Source organism: Siphateles boraxobius, unplaced genomic scaffold, assembly GCF_051911475.1.
Source record: "Siphateles boraxobius isolate OS27281-9 unplaced genomic scaffold, OSU_SipBor_1 33, whole genome shotgun sequence".
In the NCBI taxonomy this organism is placed as follows: Eukaryota; Metazoa; Chordata; class Actinopteri; order Cypriniformes; family Leuciscidae; genus Siphateles; species Siphateles boraxobius.
Window position 1 is genome coordinate 5,676,800 of NW_027508953.1, and position 20,735 is coordinate 5,697,534.

The following is a 20,735-nucleotide window of genomic DNA, read 5'->3' on the forward strand; positions in this document are numbered from 1 at the left end:
AAGCTAGGACTACAAAACTGGTGCACCTGTATTTGAAAATGTTTCTGTTGAATACTCTCTTCTCTCAGTCAATGTTAAAAAAAAAAGTCATTTTGTTTTATAACTATTAAACAGAAGAATAAAAAACATGAACACAAATGCATTTTTTATTCATTTAGCAGCAAGCTCATTTTAATTGGCATCTGACATTTGTCATCAAACATAGTGGGTTGGGGAAACAGTGAAAAGCATTAGGTGTGCATTTTAACATGGACATCTGTTCAATACAAAAACACCTTCAAGTGAAATTTTAGTTTAAGCTAGTAAAGTTACTGTATGCATTAATATTACAAATAATTTGGCATACAACAATATTATACAGTTTTAGTTCTGAATCCCCTTGTCTTTAACATGAAATGAATTGGCAGATTTAGGATCTGAATATCCTAATCTTATTTCATGTGCACAACAAATTGAGCAGTCGTGTAGAGTTTACAGGGCAGTAAAGTACTAAATAGTGTAAATAACATCCATATTCAGTAATGCCTTGATAGCTTTAGGACAGTTATCACAGTTCTACTGACATAATAATACATGAGTCAATCAATTCATCAAAATCAGATCACAGTAGAGAACTGGTGCAGCCACAGTGGCATAAAACACAGATGCATCGCAGTGTATTATAACAGCAGGTTAAAATCCAAGATATCAATACTAGCAATGGGTTCTTTCCAGAAGTTGAAGGTGGAGTACTTCAACAACTCTGAATCTTCTTCCTCCCTCCTGCCCTTGGTCGCCTTTGCTTCCTTGGACTTGGACATAGAAATGCCAAGGTCTTCCAGCTCTGACAGGTCCAGTGATGGGATAGGTTCCCTCCAAAACAAGAAGGAGTTGAACTGGCTAGTGGTTGTGTCTAACATTTTGATCTGTATATAAAAAACAAAAAAGAGATTTTTTAAACTAAAAACTATTTTTTTAATGCATTTTAAATGCAATGTTGCAATTGAATATTGAAGACAATATTTTAACTAACTCATTTCACAGAATACACTGCATTGCTTGCTATTTAAAAACCTGTTTACATTTCCCCTTAGTGAGCTCCTGACTTTCCCCATGAGCTATTTTCAGTTACCTGCTATTTTCAGGGAAACCTGAGCAATTTACATCTGTAAAACAACTTTCATATGCAGGTCAAAGGCTAAAATATAATATAATGTAAAACAATTAATGAAAAAAATATATATTCATATTTTTTAGTAAACTTATAAATCAATTATGACTTATACATCAATTATGTACAACGATATTATGATTGTACTATAATTTAATTAAAAAATAAATTATTATTATGAGTAAAATATTATTTGTAAGCTGTGATACTGAAATCTAAGCAATGTACATGTGCAAACCATTAATAATAGTATTAATAGGGTACTACTAATAAAAAAACTTGTTACTATATTTATGATTATTATAATTTATTTTAAAAAAACAACAGAATGAGCAATATAGTAAAGCACTTCCGTCATCTAATTATTTTAATATATTATAATTAGATTCAAGATTTAAGTCCTTGCATGAATAAGAACAAAGAAGCATTATCTTGTTACAAAGAAAAGATATCCTTTGGGAGCTGCAATTTAAAAACATGTGAAATCTAAAAACGCCAATGATTGTAATGAAGCTGTTCTAATTAATTGAACTTTACGTAACGCTGCATGTCTCGCGAGTCGTGGGGGGATTTAGCTCTGGTCACACAATGCGGAGGCGGTATACGCCCAATATTCAGAGAGAATCATGGGGATAAGGTCCTGTCATGACTATCATGGATACCCTGCATGAATATTGCAACATCTCACAAGAACATCTATTAAAAGGCAGGCTCGCGGAGCTCCCAAAATAGTGATGGCGCATCTCATGACAAAGCATTTTAGAGATGCTTCAGTAGGCTATAGTGATAAGAATGGATTACCAGCAACAATTCTTACATAGGCCTGAAGCAAAACATTTGCCAGTAAAATACGTTATATTATCTTATTTTCAACTGACACATAAGGTCATGTCAAATGTGTTACCTTAGACATCATGACACACCAAATAATTGTAAATGCTTTAAATAAACTGGACTAAAACAGAATTATTGCTCAACAAAAGGATAATTTTATAAAACATACCCCTAGTATGTGGTCAGGTTCTTTCTCTTGGAATCACAAGCTGTTTTGTCGTAATTCAGATTTGAAGAAGAATAGACGATGCTGTTTGAGCTCAATCTTCTTGCCGGCTGCTCAGCTTGAACCAACCGCACCCAACATCACTAGTGGGCGATTAGCATTAGTCCCGCCCACCTTCTGTGAGCGATTGAGGGACCAGTGACAGGTGCATAATTAGCGTCGAGTGGGAGTGGTAAATTGCTTGTTCTATTGAAATAGAGAAAATTAGTAACTGCATTTATGGTGTATGTTAGTATTTTGTGGCATCTTTACCATTTGTGCTTCCCATTTGCATTTGTTAAAGACCCCTTCTACTTTTCTTCAAGTGCAGTCGTGAGATGTAAGTGCTGCTCGTTGATTGGCTGATTCCAGCGTCCATCAGGTCGATTGGCCCATCTTTCTTTGCACTGACTGAACTTGGCGCCCTGCGAGCAAAATGGTATTTTGGTATTTTCAGTGGACTAAAATGTACATATTAATCTTTAAAGCAGCACAACTTTAGTGTGAATATTTATTTGAATTAAGTTAATATCAGATACACAGATTACATTTTTGATAAATAAAAATAAAGATGTGTTTATATTCTTTTAAGGAAGTCAGAGATTTACAGGAATATAAAGAAAGCTCTAGAGAAAGATACTACAAATTATATAATTTTCAATATCATTATATTGATATATTATATTGAACATTTACACTTGCACTTGCTTCATTTGGTCAAAGTGACCTTTAATGCCAGGATATGAAAATACCATGACAATTTTCAGAAAACATCAAGCACAAAGGACAAAATAAATGATTAACATTTGTGACCTCAATGAGTTCAGCTAATTCCCAGTTATACAAAAACTTAGTCGGGTAAAGTTAAACATTAACTAAAAGTTTATTTTTGTACCCTATATTGTGCTTCCATCAAAGCAGTCAGTCAGTAAACTATAATATAATATAACATAATATAATGTAATGTATTATAATATAATATATTATAATAAAAATGGCAGTTATATAATGATGCTGCATTCTAAAAAAATATATAATAAAGTGTAATTATTGATAAGTTTTACAGGATTAATCAAATGCATTGCAGAGACAGTTGTTTGAAAAAATGTACTTCATCATCAGTCTCTATCTATATCTAGAACTAATTGTAAACTGACACCAGAACAGTATTTGGACTCTTTTGGATTAGTATACTAATGCCAGGTTGCTTGTAAGAAACAAAGAAAGAAAGAAAATTCTCTAGTTACATATCCACCCTTAAAACTTGTATGCCATTCTTTTTTTATGTGGACCACAAAAGGAGATGTTAGGCAAAAATGTTTTGAACTGACAGCCTTAGTCACCATTCCCCTTCCACTGCATCATTTTGTCTACATAATGAATGTGAATTGGGACTGAGGCTGTCATTCTTCGTAACATCTCCTTTTGTGTTCTGGCTGCAAAAGAAAAAAAGTTGTATTGTTTTGGGAAAATCAGGGTGACTAAATGATGACAGAAATTTATATTCTATTCTATTCTATTCTATTCTATTCTATTCTATTCGCGTTGCCATCCTAAGTGCAACTCGGACCTGCATTTCCACCCTCCAACCACCAGATGCCACTCAACACATGATAATAATTTGTATCCCATACGTCTTAAAATATCAAAACAAAATTTACAGCAGAATTCTTACCAGTGTAAGCTAACAAAACACGTCGCCAAGATAGAGAAACTAGTACTGAGTAATAAATAGTTATAAGTTATTAGCTTCCGACATGACGTCACTGTTTACAAACACAGGCACCGGAAGTGAGACTGGCAAAAACAAGATTACGGAAAGAGTGGCCAGAGAGAGCGAGAGAGAGAGTGCGAGAGAGAGAGATAGAGAGAGAGAGAGAGAGAGAGAGAGAGAGAGAGAGAGAGAGAGAGAGAGAGAGAGAGAGACGTGCGCATGTATCAGTCGGACTAGTAGACAGCAAAACCTGTACAATTTAGCCAGACACCTTAACTGCTTTATTGTATTTTACAGTGTATGTTTAGGGGCAAAGAAGAACATTTTTACAGACCTAAAGACCTGCAGAAAGGTCGCTATGGTAAGTTGCTGCCGCCGTTGTAAGTAATACAGGGTGAACTGCTGTCTTTTACTCTTATGAAGATTGCTAGTATGGACTAGTATGTTTATAAACACATAACATAACATACTGTACTGGGTAGGAATTGCTTATTTACAAATAGATCGGCAAAACTCTACCTTATTGTTCTGCCAGTTCACTTGATTAAAAGCTCATTGGCAATGTAAATGATATTGTTTAAAAGGACAGCAAATGTTAATTTGCCCTTTTTAGTTTAAAACGGATATATTGTCTAAATCTTCTTCCTGTTTATTTCAGAGTTTGTGAAATTCAAAATCTGAGATCAGAAACACTTCTTAACATCCAGAGCTTCACCCTTCTGTGATCAGGTAAAAAAACTTGCCCAAATGGTCTTCTAGCATGTCACATAAAATAGTTTTTCCAAAACAAACTATTTTAACTTTGAGGCTCATATAGACATTTTGGTTTGTACATGTTGAGTAAATGCTGATATGCTTTGTGTGCTTCACAGAAAGCCTCCCTGTGACTCAGCTGTTCCCAGAATTAGGCAACTCTAAAACAGCACTACTAAGCAGAGGTGTGCTGAAAAACTGCCTCTCTAACAGTTTTGGGCTTCATGCTAGTAATGGATGTGGCATGAAAGCAGGGACGTACCAAGTTTTTAACTTAAGAAGAAATTGATATAAAATATCTGGCTTTTTGACGCAAGTGATTGTTTTTAAGAGACTGCCACAGGAAGAAATCAAATACGAGGGGAGCTTCAGAAATCCCTCAATTGCTAAAACTCAGGAATATGAAGTAGGCAAAAATACAATTTTGGGGGAAAAACAAAGTCACTGCCAGATTTTTTTTATTTATCAGCAAGCGAACAGATTTTTAAAACGTGCTGTTTAAACAAAAGTTCAGTGAGCTCTGTTCATTTTAAGCACACAATCTCACCTGTCAGGTCATGGCAGATTCTTGCCCAGACACTGTTGATGGTGAGATTATAGGCATTTCTGAGGGACATCAGTTAAATACATCCAAAAATGAGGACTTTGACCCTGGTAGACCACAGGATAAGAAAATCAGCCAAAAAGAGGGTGTTACCACCATTGAGCAATCCTCTGGGAGTATGAAAGATGACCTCACACCATGCAAAGATCCTCCTTCAACCACAACGTCTCTTGAAGATGATGCTAATCGACCTCAATCGACCTCTGTGACCAGTAAAAACCAAGACAAAACCGATATATCCGAGATAATCAATAGCCAATCCTGCACGCCCAGCCAGTCAGAGGTGACGCCCACTTTCTCAGTGGCAAGCCTGGAGTTCTCCGAGGAGACTAGTGGGATTCCTCCTGACAGACTTTTGATTTCCCCCAAATCTGCTCATGATGGAAACCAAGTCCCCTCTCAGGTGAACGAAGGGGTCGGTGCGGGGGCTGCTAGGGCATCAGAGCCTGGGATGCCAGCATATTATTTTGTCAAGTGGATTACCTGGAAAGAGAAGAAGACGGCCATCATCACGCAGAGTGAGAACGGACCCTGCCCCCTGATTGCCATCATGAACATCCTGTTGTTGCGATGGAAGGTTAGCCCTTCTGCATTACGTGCTTGTCATACAAACACATGGTGCTAAACAAATACAATATGTGTGATGCTTGCAAAGGCAAGCATCACTTTTACTACTAAGTATTAAGAACTGTAAGAAAGAAATGTATTACAATTAAGAAATGTATTACATTTCAGCATGTAACTTGTCATGCAAGATTTCTGTTACTGATGTGAAAGGTGCCTCAAATTGTAAGTCATCTAATGGATAATACGTTTTCTGTGAAAAAATCTGGGCAATCAAACTTTCTTTGTGACCATTTAGTTTTTTTATCTTAATTGCAGTGAGTAAAATCTATGACTATTATTATATTTAATAAAATATAAAAATTATATATATATATATATCATTCTAATATGATGGTTTGATGCTCAAGAAACATTTCTTATTATTATCAGTTGAAAAACGATATTTACATTTTTATTTCAGGATTTTTTGATGAATAGGAAGTTCAAAAGAACAGCATTTATCTGAAATAGAATCTTTTGTAATATTTCACAATATTACTGAGTTTGTTTTGTATTTTTTTATCAAATAAATGCAGCCTTGGTGAGCAGAAGAGACTTCTTTTAAAAACATAAAAAATCTTACCGGCCCCAAACTTTTGAACGGCAGTTATACACTACACACACATATATTATATAAACACAAACTTTATGTTAATGCAATTAATCGATTTGACTGCCCTAATTATATATATATATATATATATATATATATATATATATATATATTATATATATATATATATATATTAGGGCAGTCAAATCGATTAATCGCGATATGTGTATATATATATATTATTTTTTTTTATACTTTTATTCAGCAAAGATGCATTTAATTAATTAAAAGTGACAGTAAAAACATATACAGTATAATGTTACATTGTAACAAAGTAGTTTTCGGTTTCAAACAAATGCTGTTTTTTTCCTTTCTATTCATCAAAGAATTCTGAAATGGATCATGGTTTCCACAAAAATATTAAGCAGCACAACTGTTTTCAACATTGATAATTAGAATAAATGTTTCTTAAGCACCAAATCCGTAAATGACAATGATTTCTGAAGGATCATGTGAATATTCAGCTCTGCCATCACAGGAATGATTTACATTTTAAGTTTTGTTAAATAATAATATTTCACAATATTACTGTTTTTACAGTAATACCAACCCCAAAAATTTGAACGGTAGTGTATATATAACTATATAATATCATACATTGCAATAAAATCCAAACCAATATTTAGCTGAACTACAAAACTTCTTGACCTTTCTTTGGCCTAGTCATAGATTTAACTCTCCTCATCTGTTCTTCTGTTACTGTGTAAACATGATTTTAGCTTACAGTATAACACTGATAACACATTCAGTGGAAAAAAAGCCTGTTGTGAAATTTTAGAAGAAAAGAAATGTAGACAAGGTTGTGCCATGGCTAAAAGCAGAAGTTTTTGTTTGTGAATTTCATGTGCATGTAGTTTAGATTATATGCATGTAAAAAACATGAATTGAATTGTCTGTGTTTATTCTTTAGGTGAAGTTCCCGGCTCAGACGGAAGTGGTCACCACAGAAGAACTGATGTCTCACCTTGGTATGATGTTTTAGAGCACCACTTCTATATGTTACATCAAATTACATTAAAACACAAAGTGTCGAGTCACAGCACATCTTTCCTGTTAATGGACTGTAATAAGTTAAGGAGCCTTAGTGGTGTGCCATAATTAACTTTATGGTTGAAAACAGATGGCTAGTGTGACTTGAAAAGAAGGGGGTGTGGTTACTGTTTGAAAACATTTGTGTTTCAGTACCACTAATGGCACCCCAATCACGGATTATACCATTAAGTCTCTGCCCTTGGTGTAAGTAGTAATTTAGCAGATGCTTTTAGGTTAAGTGCCTTACTCAAGGACACAATGGTAATACTTTTTGCCCCCTCAGTGGGTTTGAATGGTTACTAGTCCAGATGTTTAAAGTGCCCCTGTTATGCTATTTTAAAGGTGTTTAGTAGGTCTTCTACAATAGGTCCGTTTTCTCATAATATACATAGCACATTACATAATTTCTCAGAGAGTCTACAAACAGGTAGTTTGGAGATTCAGTCTCTTTAAACCCCTTCTTTCCGTGTGCCTACTCTGCTCTGATTGGTCAGATGGCCCAGTCTGTTGTGATTGGTCTGTTGCTTGCACCGCGTGCCGGTAACGAAACGGCCATTACCATAACACTGCATTCACACAGGGCTCAGACGCTTGACAGAGGGTGTGTATGAAGCTTGGTGGTGTCTCGACCGTCAACGAGACAACAGCCAATCACATTACTTATAGCTTGGAATGCAACACGCTAGGGTATTTGCATAAAGGCGATCTGATTGGCTGACGCTTGAAAAGTTGAACATTTTTCAACTTCTAAAACAAAGCAATCCCAATAGTGCGACGCGATGGAACCCACAATTCAGTTCGGCAACGCATGACGTCACCCATTCAAAGTAAATGAGAAGCATTAATACTGACGCCCCATGTGAATGCACTGCAACTGAATTTCAAATCTTCCTCAGCGCGAGATATACACATTGATATAGTAACATTGGCGTTGGTTTTTCCATATAAATTCCAGCCCGAGTCCTCATCCTTTAGAAGTGCAAAGTGGATTCGCAGCGCTGAAAACAGCGTCTTCTGGAAAACAAGACGGACCAAACTCTTCCAGTCTCAGCTATAACTACAGTGTTTGAGGATCAATGTAGACGTCGTTTGCGTGCAGCCAATCAAGACCATAGGCTGACATTATGCAAATTTGTTACATTGTTACAGACATATGTTACGGAAGAGAGACTGGAATTGCTGATGACTCATTTCAGGAGTTCAGAATCAATTCTTTCTTTCAGGAGACAATGACTTGTCATGCACTTTAATCTTTAAAACCTTGCTGACCTTTTACAGTCACAAACCACTATCACTGCATGATAAGGTAATATTCAAAAAAGCATAATGGGGCACTTTACCCGCCACTCTACTGATCAGCTATGGGTGGAGGTTTTCTTTGACAGTGTTGCTAAAAGTATTTGGAAATATTTTAGGTCACATGCATGAATGTCACTGTATTGCATTACATAAAATTTCAAACCATGTGGCAACTAAAAATAATCTCTAACTAATTTTTCTGCTCCATTTAAAAAAAAATCCTATTAACCAACTGGTTTCAATCTAATCTTATATATTTATGCACATGTAATACAATGGCATTCAGACATTTTAAGTGTGGCTTAATTGTCCAAATAATTTTTGGAGCCACTGTATATCATCTTTTATTAGATTATAGCTGGAAAGATCAACATGTGATGAGGATGTTGTTGAGTGATAGGGAGATAAACCAGAAGTGCTTTCACTAACAATGCAAACATCCTTGACATGAAAAGGTGACACTTCTCAAATTACGTTATGACAATAACCTTTGACAGAAAGCTGAAGTGTTTTTAAAATTTGATTCTCTTCTCGTTCCAGGTGAATGTGTGCTGTCCATCAAACCGCGAGAGAAAGCGGAGGGCATGGAGCTCAATTTCCAGCAGGTAAATCATAGTGTGGTGGAAGAACAAGTGAAACAAGCTCTGCTCTGCACAGATCTTCAAAACGTCTAGTGAATTGAATTAACATGTTAAGCAGACGGGCTGTGCTGGAAACCTCAGAACCGAAACACATTTATAAGCAGATATTGTGAATGAGGCCTTCAGACTATGAAAGAAGGCTTGTGATCCCTTCATTATCAATTCCGACAATTACAGCCTGTGTTTGTGCTTTTAAAGATGCACAAATGAAAGCTTCCTTTTGTCAATTTGCCGTTGATGTTCCTTTTTTGCCTGTGATTGGAAATAGGATGGATTGAATTGAAGAATTCAAGCTTGTACACAACTACATACTGTTTTCAACATGATTTCAATGTAATAGGTTAGCTAAGAGGAATCAACATGTTGTGTGGCAAATTTTACTCATACCATTTTCCGCTTGACCTAAAAATCTCTATAACTCACTGTCTCACACACTGAGGTCAGTAACATTACCATGATACATTCCCCTGAAATAACATCATGTATTTTGTGTCAGAAGACTTTATTAGGTGTTCAAGCACGAAGTGCTGAAAACCTATTGTAATTGCTATTTGAAAAAAAAAAAAAAACCTAAAACGCATCGTGCAGCCCAAACCGTGAGGCCTAGAGACTTGAAACTTGGCCAGATGGTAGGCCACACTTTTGGGGTGAACCTATCAGAGAATGACCCCAATTGGCCCATAGGTGGCGCTACAGCAACCAAAAGTACTAAAGTGCTCATAACTCATAGGCCTTTGGTCCTAGCCTCAAGCTTTTTACACCACTGTGATCCTTGGCGTAAAACGGACAATATGTATATCTCCGATTTCGATTTAAGCAAAAAAAAAAAAGTTATGTCGGATTTTGTCCAAAACCCACTTTTGCGAACTAGTCCCTGGTTTTTCGCCCGATCGGAACCAAACCAGTCTAGGCCTATTCTCTGGACTCTCTAGATCAATAATTATCGAAAAAAAGTTGAAATTTTGCAATTGGGTGGCTGTAACAGGGTCATTTAGAAAAGGGGTGTGGCAAAATACAGTCAAAAGCCTATAAATCATAAATAAAAACTCAGAACTTCACAAAAATTGATGGGCATATGTGTCATAACATGGTGAAGAAGCATGCAAAGTTTCATGGAGATCGGACCATAGGTGGCGCTATTACTGTTAAAAAGCTTTAAAAACATATATTTCCTATGGTAAATTGCCTGTATTGGCTGTAAATGGTCTTTTCCATCTATTATGCCAGTGTTTAAATGTATGCTAAATATAACTTAATGTTTTTTTATGCTTTTGTGCTTAACGGCCTTAAAGGCCTTAACTGCTTGAACACTGCTAAATGCTGCTTGCAGCTTTAATTTTTCATTGTATTTCATTCCCTTCACAGAACATGAGCGACGCGATGGCTGTGCTGCCAAAGTTGTCCACAGGCCTCGATGTTAACGTGCGTTTTACAGGTGTGTCTGACTTTGAGTACACACCTGAGTGCATTGTCTTTGATCTGCTTGACATTCCTCTCTACCACGGTTGGCTTGTCGACCCGCAGGTACGCCAGCAAAACAATCTTCTAATGTGTGAATTCTGTACGTTCAAACAACACTGCAAGTATTACATTGTTCTTCAGAGTCCTGAGGTGGTGTCTGCAGTTGGAAAACTCAGCTACAACCAACTGGTGGAGAAGATCATAGACTTCAAGCACTCGACAGATAGCAGTCAAGTCAGTGAAGGTACGTTAAATGTTATTTCTACAAACATGTGGTTGATCAGCTTGTTCTTCTTGACTGTCATTATTGGACTCTGGCTCAAACTATAGTTAGAATAGTTACAATAAGGTTTACAGCACCTCAGGATGACTCCGCTGCTGATACTCGCTGCCTGGTTATGGGACATTTACGACACACTCTCTAAGCAGAACACCAATCACAACAGACTGGGGCCGGCTGACCAATCAGAGCAGACTGTGCTTTTCGGAAGGCGGGTTTTAAAAAAACTGAAGCTAAAACAAAGCATTCAGACAGAGGGTTAAAACAGGTGCTGCAACAATATAAGTTCTAAGAGGTTAAGGGTCCTATTTTAACAATCTAAGCGCATGGTCTAGAGCACACGGCGCAAGTGAACTTAAGGCATGTCGGAATCCACTTTTGCTAGTTTAACGACGGGAAAATGGTCGGCGAGCCCGGCGCATGGTCTAAAAGGGTTGTCCCTATTCTCTTAATGTGTAATGGGTGTGTTTTGGGGATAACGTGCAATCAACCTGTCAGAGTCTCATTTCCCATTCCCTTTAAAAGCCAGTTGCACTCGCGCAATGGTGTATTCACTATTTACATGGTGGAATTTGCAAGCGGAGAGTCACTGAACACTTCTCCAGAGAGGAAACTGATCTGCTCATGCGCGAGGTTAAAGCACGCAAGCAGACAATCTATTGGACAAGCCGGATTCCACCATATCTTTATGTACACAATAATAATCTTTTGCTTTGTAATCCTTTTTATTTTTAACAACATGGGCGCACAAATGGCCGCAAATGCATTTGCTATTTAAACAAAGTGGCTAAGGACGTGAAAATGATAAGTGTGTCGGGCTGAAACTAGCAAAAAACACTTACGTCGCGCCTGGTGCTGCATTGTGCCGGGGGTATGATAGGGCCCATGATGTTGTTGTTTTTAAACTAAATGATGTAAACGTGTTCTAGTAGATCCCATAAACAAAATTACGAACCTGTAAATGAGCATAATAGGACCCCTAAATGAGCTATTTGTATACACTAATGGCTCAGATATTGTGTATCAGAGGTGTGTGAACTTTTCTGCATTGTATTAATGGCTGATGGTAATCTCTTGTTTGTCGACAGGTTTGATTGCAGAGCAGTTTTTGGAGTCCACAGCAACCCAGCTGTCGTATCACGGCCTGTGTGAGCTCAACACCACTGCCAAGGAGGGCGAGCTGTCTGTGTTTTTCAGGAACAACCACTTCAGCACTATGATAAAACACAAGGTGTTTACCAGCCTTCCCACACCAACACTCTTCATGGCTGCTAAGCTGATTATAACAACCCCAGCGTTGTCAAGCCGCTTTAAACCCACCACCGAAAAAAAAGGAAAAGATTTGAGGGCAAAAATAGCACAGAAGCATTTATTTATGTTTTTTTTTTTAAAGAATACGACAACTGGAATGCATTTTGCTCAAATTGTGTGCAGAAAGATGCTCTATAATGCAGATATTTAGCTTTGTAGGCTTATAAAACTGTGACTTATAAAATTGTGACTAAAAAACAGTTCAAATCACAATAAATGGGCCCTTTTTACATTTCTGGTGTTCATAGAAGTGGAAGTCGTCAAACTTCTATAGTGTGAACCGAAACTACGACAAATATAATTTTTGTTCCTGTTTGTTCCAATATCTAAAGAAAAAAATCCAAGATAGCATTTCTATGACTTTCCAAAACAGGAAATAATATTGAGAGATTGATCACAGCAGTCAGAAGAGAGAACAATGTCAAATTTGCTGTCTCTCCCTTTGCCGTTGTATTAGAAAAACCCAGACAAAAAATATTTTGCTAGATTTACAATGTTAATAACTGTGGAAATGTCATAGTCCATCATTTTTGCAGTAAATATCTGAAGACATTCAGTGCCCTTTTTTTATATAAATCAAATAAAATACAAGCTGAAAAAGCAACACATTTCGAGTTGGATGATAATGATGGTACTTGAACCTTTTCAAATTTGAATGGGTTTGTTTCAGCTATTGGCTGAGCAATAATCATTATGTTCAATGTGTGAATCTGCAGGGTCACCTTTACCTGCTGGTCACAGATCAGGGTTTCCTGCAGGAGGAGAGCGTGGTGTGGGAGAGTCTCCATAATGTGGAGGGGGATGGGAATTTCTGTGACTCAGACTTCAGATTGTGTCACCCATCCCAGAAGCCCCAAGCAGCCAGCCCGCCCTCGGTGCAACAGCAGCAAATGCAGATCGACCAGGTGGTAAAGTGTTTGTCTTCTCTTTTTGGTACAATGTAAGTTTAATAGTAACCAATGATACCATAGCCTAAAATGTTGCACCTCACAATCCAGTCGAATTCCGATGTAATATAAATCTAGTTCAGCCTTAGATGATTTCCCACTGATTATTCTATTGAAATTTGTCATTTTAATTAAGTTGAATGCATGGAGAAAGCCGTTTCATGTTGGCATCTACAGAAAAATTGGTTTGCGAGTGATTGAATGTGTTTCCAGGACTATCTGGTGGCGATGTCCCTGCAGCAGGAGCAGGGTGAAGCTCCGGGACCCTTGAGTGATCTTGAGCTGGCCAGACAACTGCAGCAGGAGGAGTATCAGCAGCCACAAACACAACAGCAGCAACCCGCAGCAGGACAGGTAATGCTTTTCCTTGAGGAGGAAACTCGTGCGCCTCAAACTTTAGGGATTGTTTCTTTGAGAGTAAATGGGCCTTACATGTGGCTCATGTAGGTTGTCTTCAAACTGGTTATATAATCAGTATATAAGGTCGGTGGCTCGATCCCCGGTTCCACCTGACCAAGTGTCGAGGTGTCCATGAGTAAGGCACCTAACCCCAGCTGCTCCCAACAAGCTGGATGGCGCCTTGCATGGCTGACACCGCCGTCGGTGTATGAATGAGTGAATGAATGGGTCAATGTGAGGCAATGTGTAAAGCGCTTTGGTGGCCATGGGTCTGCTGAAAGCGCTATATAAATGCAGTCCATTTACCATTATTCATGAAACACTAGCAGAATGTATGTCTGTGTGAATCATCCTTTATAAACCATTGTGTAAATTGTCGCATTCGATTTACATAACAATAGATGCATTCATGATTTAGACTTAGATTTAGACATGATTTAGAAAATATCAGATTTTGTTATATGAGAGAAATTTTAAGAATTTTGTTTTTTGTTTTTAAAAGAAATCTCTTATCTTCACATATGCTGGATCTATTTGATTGGGGGGGGGGGGGGGATACAAAAACAGTAATATTATGAAAAATTATTAAAATTTAAAATATCGATTGTCTATTTGAACATGTTTTAAACTTGAATTTATTCCTGTAATGTAAAGTTGAATTTGTCAGCATCATTACACCAGTCTTCAGTGTCACATGATCCTTCAGAAATCGTTCTAATATGCTGAGCATATTATTATCAATGTTGAAACTATATTTTTGTGGAAACCATCATACATTTTTTTTTTTCAGATTTTTTGATGAATGAAAGTTTTTTTTTTTTTTAAACAGCATTTATTTGAAGTAGTTTTATTCATCAAAGAATCCTAAAAAATACTTTTATTCAGCCAGGATACATTAAATTGGTCAAAAGTTGCAGTAAAGACATTTATTATGTTACAAAATATGTCACTTTTGATCAATTTAATACATCCTTGCTGAGTAAAAATATTTATTCTTTCCTAAAGAAAAAGAAAATCTCATTGACCCGAAAAATTCATTCCCTCTTGTCATTCCAAACTTGTATGACTTCTGATATTTTGAAGAATTTTCTATGAATTGTCATTGTGAAAATGAACAAAAAAAATTCTCTTTTGGATGAACTATTCCTTTAAAAGCCTAAAACCAAAAAAGTTGTCAAATGCCCTTCATAAACATCTCCCAGCTCAGTTAATGGTTTCCTCAGTAGTGTCAAGTCAGCTTCATTTATATAGCACTGTTCACAATACAGATTGTTTCAAAGTAGAAATAATGCCACAAAAGATTGTTTTGGTTGTACAGCAGATCTAGAAGAAAGTCATTGTCTAGCTTGAGTACATTTTTGATTGATTCATTTCCGTTGTAAAAATCATTAGTTATCACGACACCATTTTCAACTGAAAACAGAAAACTTTTAATGCGTTCTGGCCGTTCATTTACACGTCTACGGTGTTTTGGTGGCAGCAGTGCAGTAACAAAACTCACGAGTGTCACTGAAACTGACCTCCATAGTTAATGTGTCCTTTTTTTCACATCCCCACAGATGAGAGGTCAGACCGCACCGCAGCAGGGAGGACAGAGGCGTCGGGAAAAGAAGGAAGACTCCGATTGTTGTATTCTTTAAGTCCGAGTCCACTCAGCACCATAACCAGACTCTCTAAAGCCACTTGAGCTTCAGTTAACATGTTCTTTACCACTACTGAAACAAGGGACTTCACTCTTATCTGACCTGTCGTCCCAACGCCAAGCCTGCCTTTACAGTACAGTTGCCCCCCTTGTTTTTGCCTTTCCTTTATCCTCATGGTTGGAACTGTTCATCATTGTCTACAGGACCAAATAAAGGTAGCATCTGTTTCTAAGCACTAATGAGCATCTGTTTGAGTGCTAGTATGGAGCTCCTAACTATGCCCTTGACTGTATTGGTAAATAATCAGGTATTGTTATAAGAATTTAATATTACACTGAAATGCTACTGTCTCAAGTTGATCTGTACATAGTTTCATCCTAAGTGATGTACAGTACATTAAGTACACCATACTCTGGAGCTCAAAGTATTCTGTAAGCTGAGCTAATAAAAGCCACTTCTGTGTTAACAGGAAATGTTTGTCCATTGATTTATGAAGAGTCATAACTTGTGCTGGGCTACTTGTTTTACACAAAGCAACGTAGTGCAGCATTTTTGGTGCACAGTCATCATTTTGCACATACATAGTTTAGTGTTACTGTGAACACATGAACTGTGTATAAAGTCAAAATACTTTTGTTGTAAAAAGGCTTTTATTTTTTAATGTCATCATTACTATTGGGATGAAAAGTGCTGACATGAACAAAACATCATGATTCAAGATCTGAAGAGCGTCTTGCGCTTCAATGGAATCATGAACATCAGACCATCTGTGCAAAGGAGTCACATGATCACATTTTTCTTAAGCAGAAAATCCGCATTTCTGAAGGATCATGCGACACTGAAGACTAAAGTAATGATGCTGGAAATTCAGCTTTGCGTCACAGGAATAAATTAATTAAGATTACATTAAAATAGAGAACATTTTATATAGAATTATTTCACAATGTTACTTTTATATTTCTACTGTATTTTTGATCAAATAACTGCAGCCTTGGGTAACACTGAAAGAAGGCTTTTAAAAAACATGACCCCAAAATTTTAGGTAGTAGTGCATATAGCTACATTCGTTTATTATATTGTATTTTTTAAAAATTTGTAATTATTATACAAAATATATAATAATGCTTTAATGTAATTTAGACTTTTTTTTATTACTTTTCAAATCTTATCAGCATTCTAACTGCAACTGAAAAGTAAAACTGACATTTTTAAAATCTGTATCCTAAGAGATATAAGAACTACTGAGAAAATATAATTATATATCATTATAACATTATAAATTCAGTGAACATGGGTGAAGTAGTTCACAAACACTTGATATAAAGAAACACATCATACATAGTTTATTAGTGCTGATTTATGAAAATGTGCTCACAGTCAGAATAATTTCACTTGATTGTTTTATATGGAAGATGTCCAATTGTACACTTTTAACATGAAAAAACATGAAATACAAAAAGAAAAGCTTTTCGAAAAGAGGACTTTATAAGTACAAAAACAAACAATGTACAAGGTGCTGCATTTCATCTTTTTCTCCCCCTGTGTGCTTTCCGTTGAGAAAATAAAGTGCAAGACAAACACCAGGGTTCAAACGTTTTAAAAACAAACTGCCCAACTCTGAACAAATATCAGACCCTTTTGTAACTTTTTTAAAACATATTCAATACACAAACCATGCATGGACTGACTAAAAAAGAGGTGGTATTTAGATTATAACATTAGACATCTTAGATGTCTATGGTAAAAATGGCAAGGTAAACTCATGGCGTAGTACTGGCACGCACAACAAATGAACACATACGCAGATTCCACGGGGTTGATAGAAAAACGAATGACTCAGTGAGAAGTTAATGTGCAAGACATGTTCGCTATTGGTTTCTTTTGAGTTTGTCACAATGAAACATAAGAATTACCAACACTGATGGGTAATTACAACACACGATCGTCACCTTGACCAGTCATGTGACCAGCGTGTCATTTTGGTTTTCCTTCTTTTTGAGGGCAACAGTTTTGTGAGCCTTTACCAAACAGTACAAACAAATATCAATGCTTCAGAGTGTAATCACAACCTCATATATAATGCAAAGAAAATGGATATTTACAGAGCACAGTGGTTTGTATGAGGCACTATGTTGTACTGAACGTTTTACATTTCTGCGGTGTGACATTGTACTTGCAACAAAAAATGACTATTTGTCAATGGACTATGAGGATATGAATAATCTATCCATAAATGGATGGAAGTGATCATATACCCGAATGTTTCATTTATTCCCATGGAATAATATGGAAGCTCATTTCCGCATCAAAATAAAAAAATTTAAAAGGTAATTGTGGCCTTTTATCTAAAAATTCAGACTTTTTTCTTACAAATTTGCAAATTACAAATTTGTATCTCACAATTCATCTTTTCATATCTTGCAATTCAGACTTCATAACTCGCAATTGCGAATTTTATCTTGCAATTCTAGCTTTATAACTTGCAATTACAAGTTTATATTTCTCAATTCTGAGAAAATTAACTCAAAATTGCGAGTTTATAGCTCGCCGGACTGTAGAACTCGCAATTGCAAATTGAAACTCACAATTCTGACTTCATAACTTCATAACTCCAACTTTCTCAATTCTAAAAAAATAAAATAGAGTTTATATTTCGCAATTCGGTCTTCATAACTTATGAAGTTCTCTCATATCTCTCAATTTTGAGTAAAAAAAATTGCGAGATATTAACTTGATTGCAAGAAAAATCTGAATAAACTCACAAATGCGAAAAAGTCAGAATTGTGAAATAACTCAATTGCGAGATAAAAAGACAGAATTGCGAAATAACTAAATTGCAAGATAAAAAGTTAGAATTGCGAAATAACTCAATTGCCGGATAAAAAGTCAAAATTGTGAAATAACTAAATTGCTAGATAAAAAGTCAGAATTGTAAAATAACTCAATTGCCAGATAAAAAGTCAGAATTGCGAAATAACTCAATTGTCAGTAAAAAGTTAGAATTGCAAAATAACTCAATTGCCAGATAAAAAGTCAGAATTGCGAAATAACTCAATTGTCAGTAAAAAGTTAGAATTGCAAAATAACTCAATTGCCAGATAAAAAGTCAGAATTGCGAAATAACTCAATTGTCAGTAAAAAGTCAGAATTGCGAAATAACTCAATTGCCAGATAAAAAGTCAGAATTGCGAAATAACTCAATTGCTAGATAAAAAGTCAGAATTGCGAAATAACTCAATTGCTAGATAAAAAGTCAGAGTTGCGAAATAACTCAATTGCTAGATAAAAAGTCAGAATTGCGAAATAACTCAATTGCTAGATAAAAAGTCAGAATTACGAAATAACTCAATTGCTAGATAAAAAGTCAGAATTGCGAGTTTAGATGTCTCAATTTTGAGACAATTCAGATTTGCAGGATAAAACCGTTAAAAAAAAAAAAGTCAGAATTGCGAGATAAAAAGTCAAATGCGAGTTTATATCTCGCAATTGGGAGAAAAAAGTCACAATTACAGTTATTATTTTATTTCCTGGCGTAAACAAGATTCCATAAAATAACAATATTAAACTGCTCTCAATCACTTTTCAGGTATAAAAAGGAACTTTTCTGCTTCAGATCTGTCAAATCTGATTATTTACACTCATTCCTCAACCATATAATTTCTCAGATCCACATTAATCTAATGTTCCAGTTTTCAGTCATTCATTTGAACGTTGCAATTAAGAACTGTCTTAGTAAATGACTTCATTAACTGTTTGTGGTTATTAACGTAAATGACACAGGGTTTTTTTTGTCAATGTACTCTTTAAGTCTGATATTTTATTTCACAGGATACAGAATTGCTGTTGTCAGGATATTGAGATATAACATTAATATCCAAATCTCAAGACTGCAAATGAGGCAGAATATTAGAACTGTGCACTGCCTTTAAAAGGGAAAACAAACCATAATATAAAACACAAACGATCAAAATGCAACAGGCCCAACCAATACCACAAAATAAAAGCTCCTGCAATTATAATAAAGACTTCAATTAATTTTGGTTAGAGTCAAAATTTAAACCGCGCAAAATCAAACATGACATATATAGCACATTCATTTGACAAACCTAAATGTGATTTCCGCTGATGCACCGCTAGCGGGCTGTCTGACAGCCGGTTAGCGTTCTGCTAACATTGTACCGTAGTAATTGAGCACCAGTGAGCAGCGGACGTTCAGTGCAGTCAAACTGCTGATTGGTGAAATCACTGCGTTGTGAATCACAATCATTTGCGTAGTTAAACCCGTTTCGCTTTTTTAAAGCACCATTACTCTTTAGTAAAGTTATCACTTCTACTCATTTCCCATCTCACATATATTACTACAATATTTTAATAAATAACTACATCTGACTCCAAATCTCTTCATAAATAACTGGAGCGACTTTGTTTTTAAACGAATTGCCCATTTAACCCCTTTAACCATCAACAGCCTCTGCTGAGATTTTATCCTCTTAAAAAAACTTTAAAAGAGATTTTCCCCCATATTCATAGCCTATCAATACTTCTGAATTGAATAAAGCACATCAAATTAATTAATTATTTTAACTATAAATTATCATTTTTAAAATAATAATTACGAAATTACAAATAAAATGACAATTTGATTACAACACTTTTCCCTCACATTTATGGCTAAGATCAAGTGTAATATCTAAAACACAAACCACTAATAATAAATAGTGTATTTAAAGGCTATAGAAAGAGAGCAAAATTCTCTTTTAAGAGATAATCAACACAAACAGAAGCTGTTGTGGCACAAACTTTATATTTTTTTATGAATAAATAATTAGTACATATTTCAGTCTAAATTTAAATAATATAAGCAAATTTTAGAAATTTAACATCTCATTTTTTTGTACATGCTTTTAGGGTGACAGTGCACACTTTACTGTTATCTAATAATAAGGATAATATTTCATAGTGGCAATATAGTGACGATGGCTATACATTTGAAAAAAAAAAAACTTTAAATTTAAATTAAATTTTAAATTCTGGTATTCTTAACCTATGAAGATATTCTTCTGGGCTCACAGATAAACTATTTACATCTGTTAAGTGCTATTTATGTTGCTGTAAGAAAACAACTGGACAGACCTGAATGAGGGGGGGTTTTGAGAACGATCCCGAATTCACAGCCTCATTTGCATATTTAAAGGGACTATCCCACTGTACATTGTGCACCATCTGAACCAGTAGTGTCATCT

At 35.8% G+C, this 20,735-nt stretch overlaps 2 protein-coding genes and 1 long non-coding RNA gene across 5 annotated transcripts; 1 reads left to right on the forward strand and 2 right to left on the reverse strand.

Moving 5' to 3' along the window:
- Window positions 1-142: 142 nt before the first annotated feature.
- Window positions 143-2,477, reverse strand: mllt11 (MLLT11 transcription factor 7 cofactor). Of its 2 annotated transcripts, XR_013190150.1 has the most exons (3): window positions 2,463-2,477; window positions 2,154-2,396; window positions 143-905 (listed from the first exon to the last, which is right to left on the reverse strand). XR_013190150.1 is itself a non-coding variant. In XM_077195129.1 (2 exons), exon 2 carries the CDS (start codon window positions 897-899, stop codon window positions 660-662), a length of 240 nt encoding a protein of 79 aa, XP_077051244.1. In that variant the 5' UTR covers window positions 900-905; window positions 2,154-2,311; the 3' UTR covers window positions 143-659. The 2 variants fall into 2 exon arrangements, 1 of the variants encoding a protein (XP_077051244.1); XM_077195129.1 differs by lacking the exon at window positions 2,463-2,477 and having other exon boundaries at window positions 2,154-2,311.
- A 1,477-nt stretch (window positions 2,478-3,954) lies between these two features.
- Window positions 3,955-15,965, forward strand: mindy1 (MINDY lysine 48 deubiquitinase 1). Of its 2 annotated transcripts, none has more exons than XM_077195191.1 (11): window positions 3,955-4,264; window positions 4,562-4,632; window positions 4,776-5,837; window positions 7,390-7,447; window positions 9,351-9,415; window positions 10,817-10,975; window positions 11,054-11,156; window positions 12,281-12,423; window positions 13,220-13,408; window positions 13,664-13,804; window positions 15,409-15,965. In XM_077195191.1, the coding sequence occupies exons 3-11, from the start codon at window positions 5,214-5,216 to the stop codon at window positions 15,487-15,489; spliced, it is 1,563 nt and encodes a 520-aa protein (XP_077051306.1). In that variant the 5' UTR covers window positions 3,955-4,264; window positions 4,562-4,632; window positions 4,776-5,213; the 3' UTR covers window positions 15,490-15,965. The 2 variants fall into 2 exon arrangements, with proteins under 2 accessions (XP_077051306.1, XP_077051305.1); XM_077195190.1 differs by having other exon boundaries at window positions 3,962-4,264; window positions 13,220-13,411.
- Window positions 15,966-16,812: 847 nt separating this feature from the next.
- On the reverse strand, window positions 16,813-20,336 carry LOC143701691 (uncharacterized). Its single transcript, XR_013190155.1, has 2 exons — window positions 18,764-20,336; window positions 16,813-18,542 (listed from the first exon to the last, which is right to left on the reverse strand). It is a non-coding gene; the product is annotated as an uncharacterized LOC143701691 (long non-coding RNA).
- Window positions 20,337-20,735: the final 399 nt, after the last annotated feature.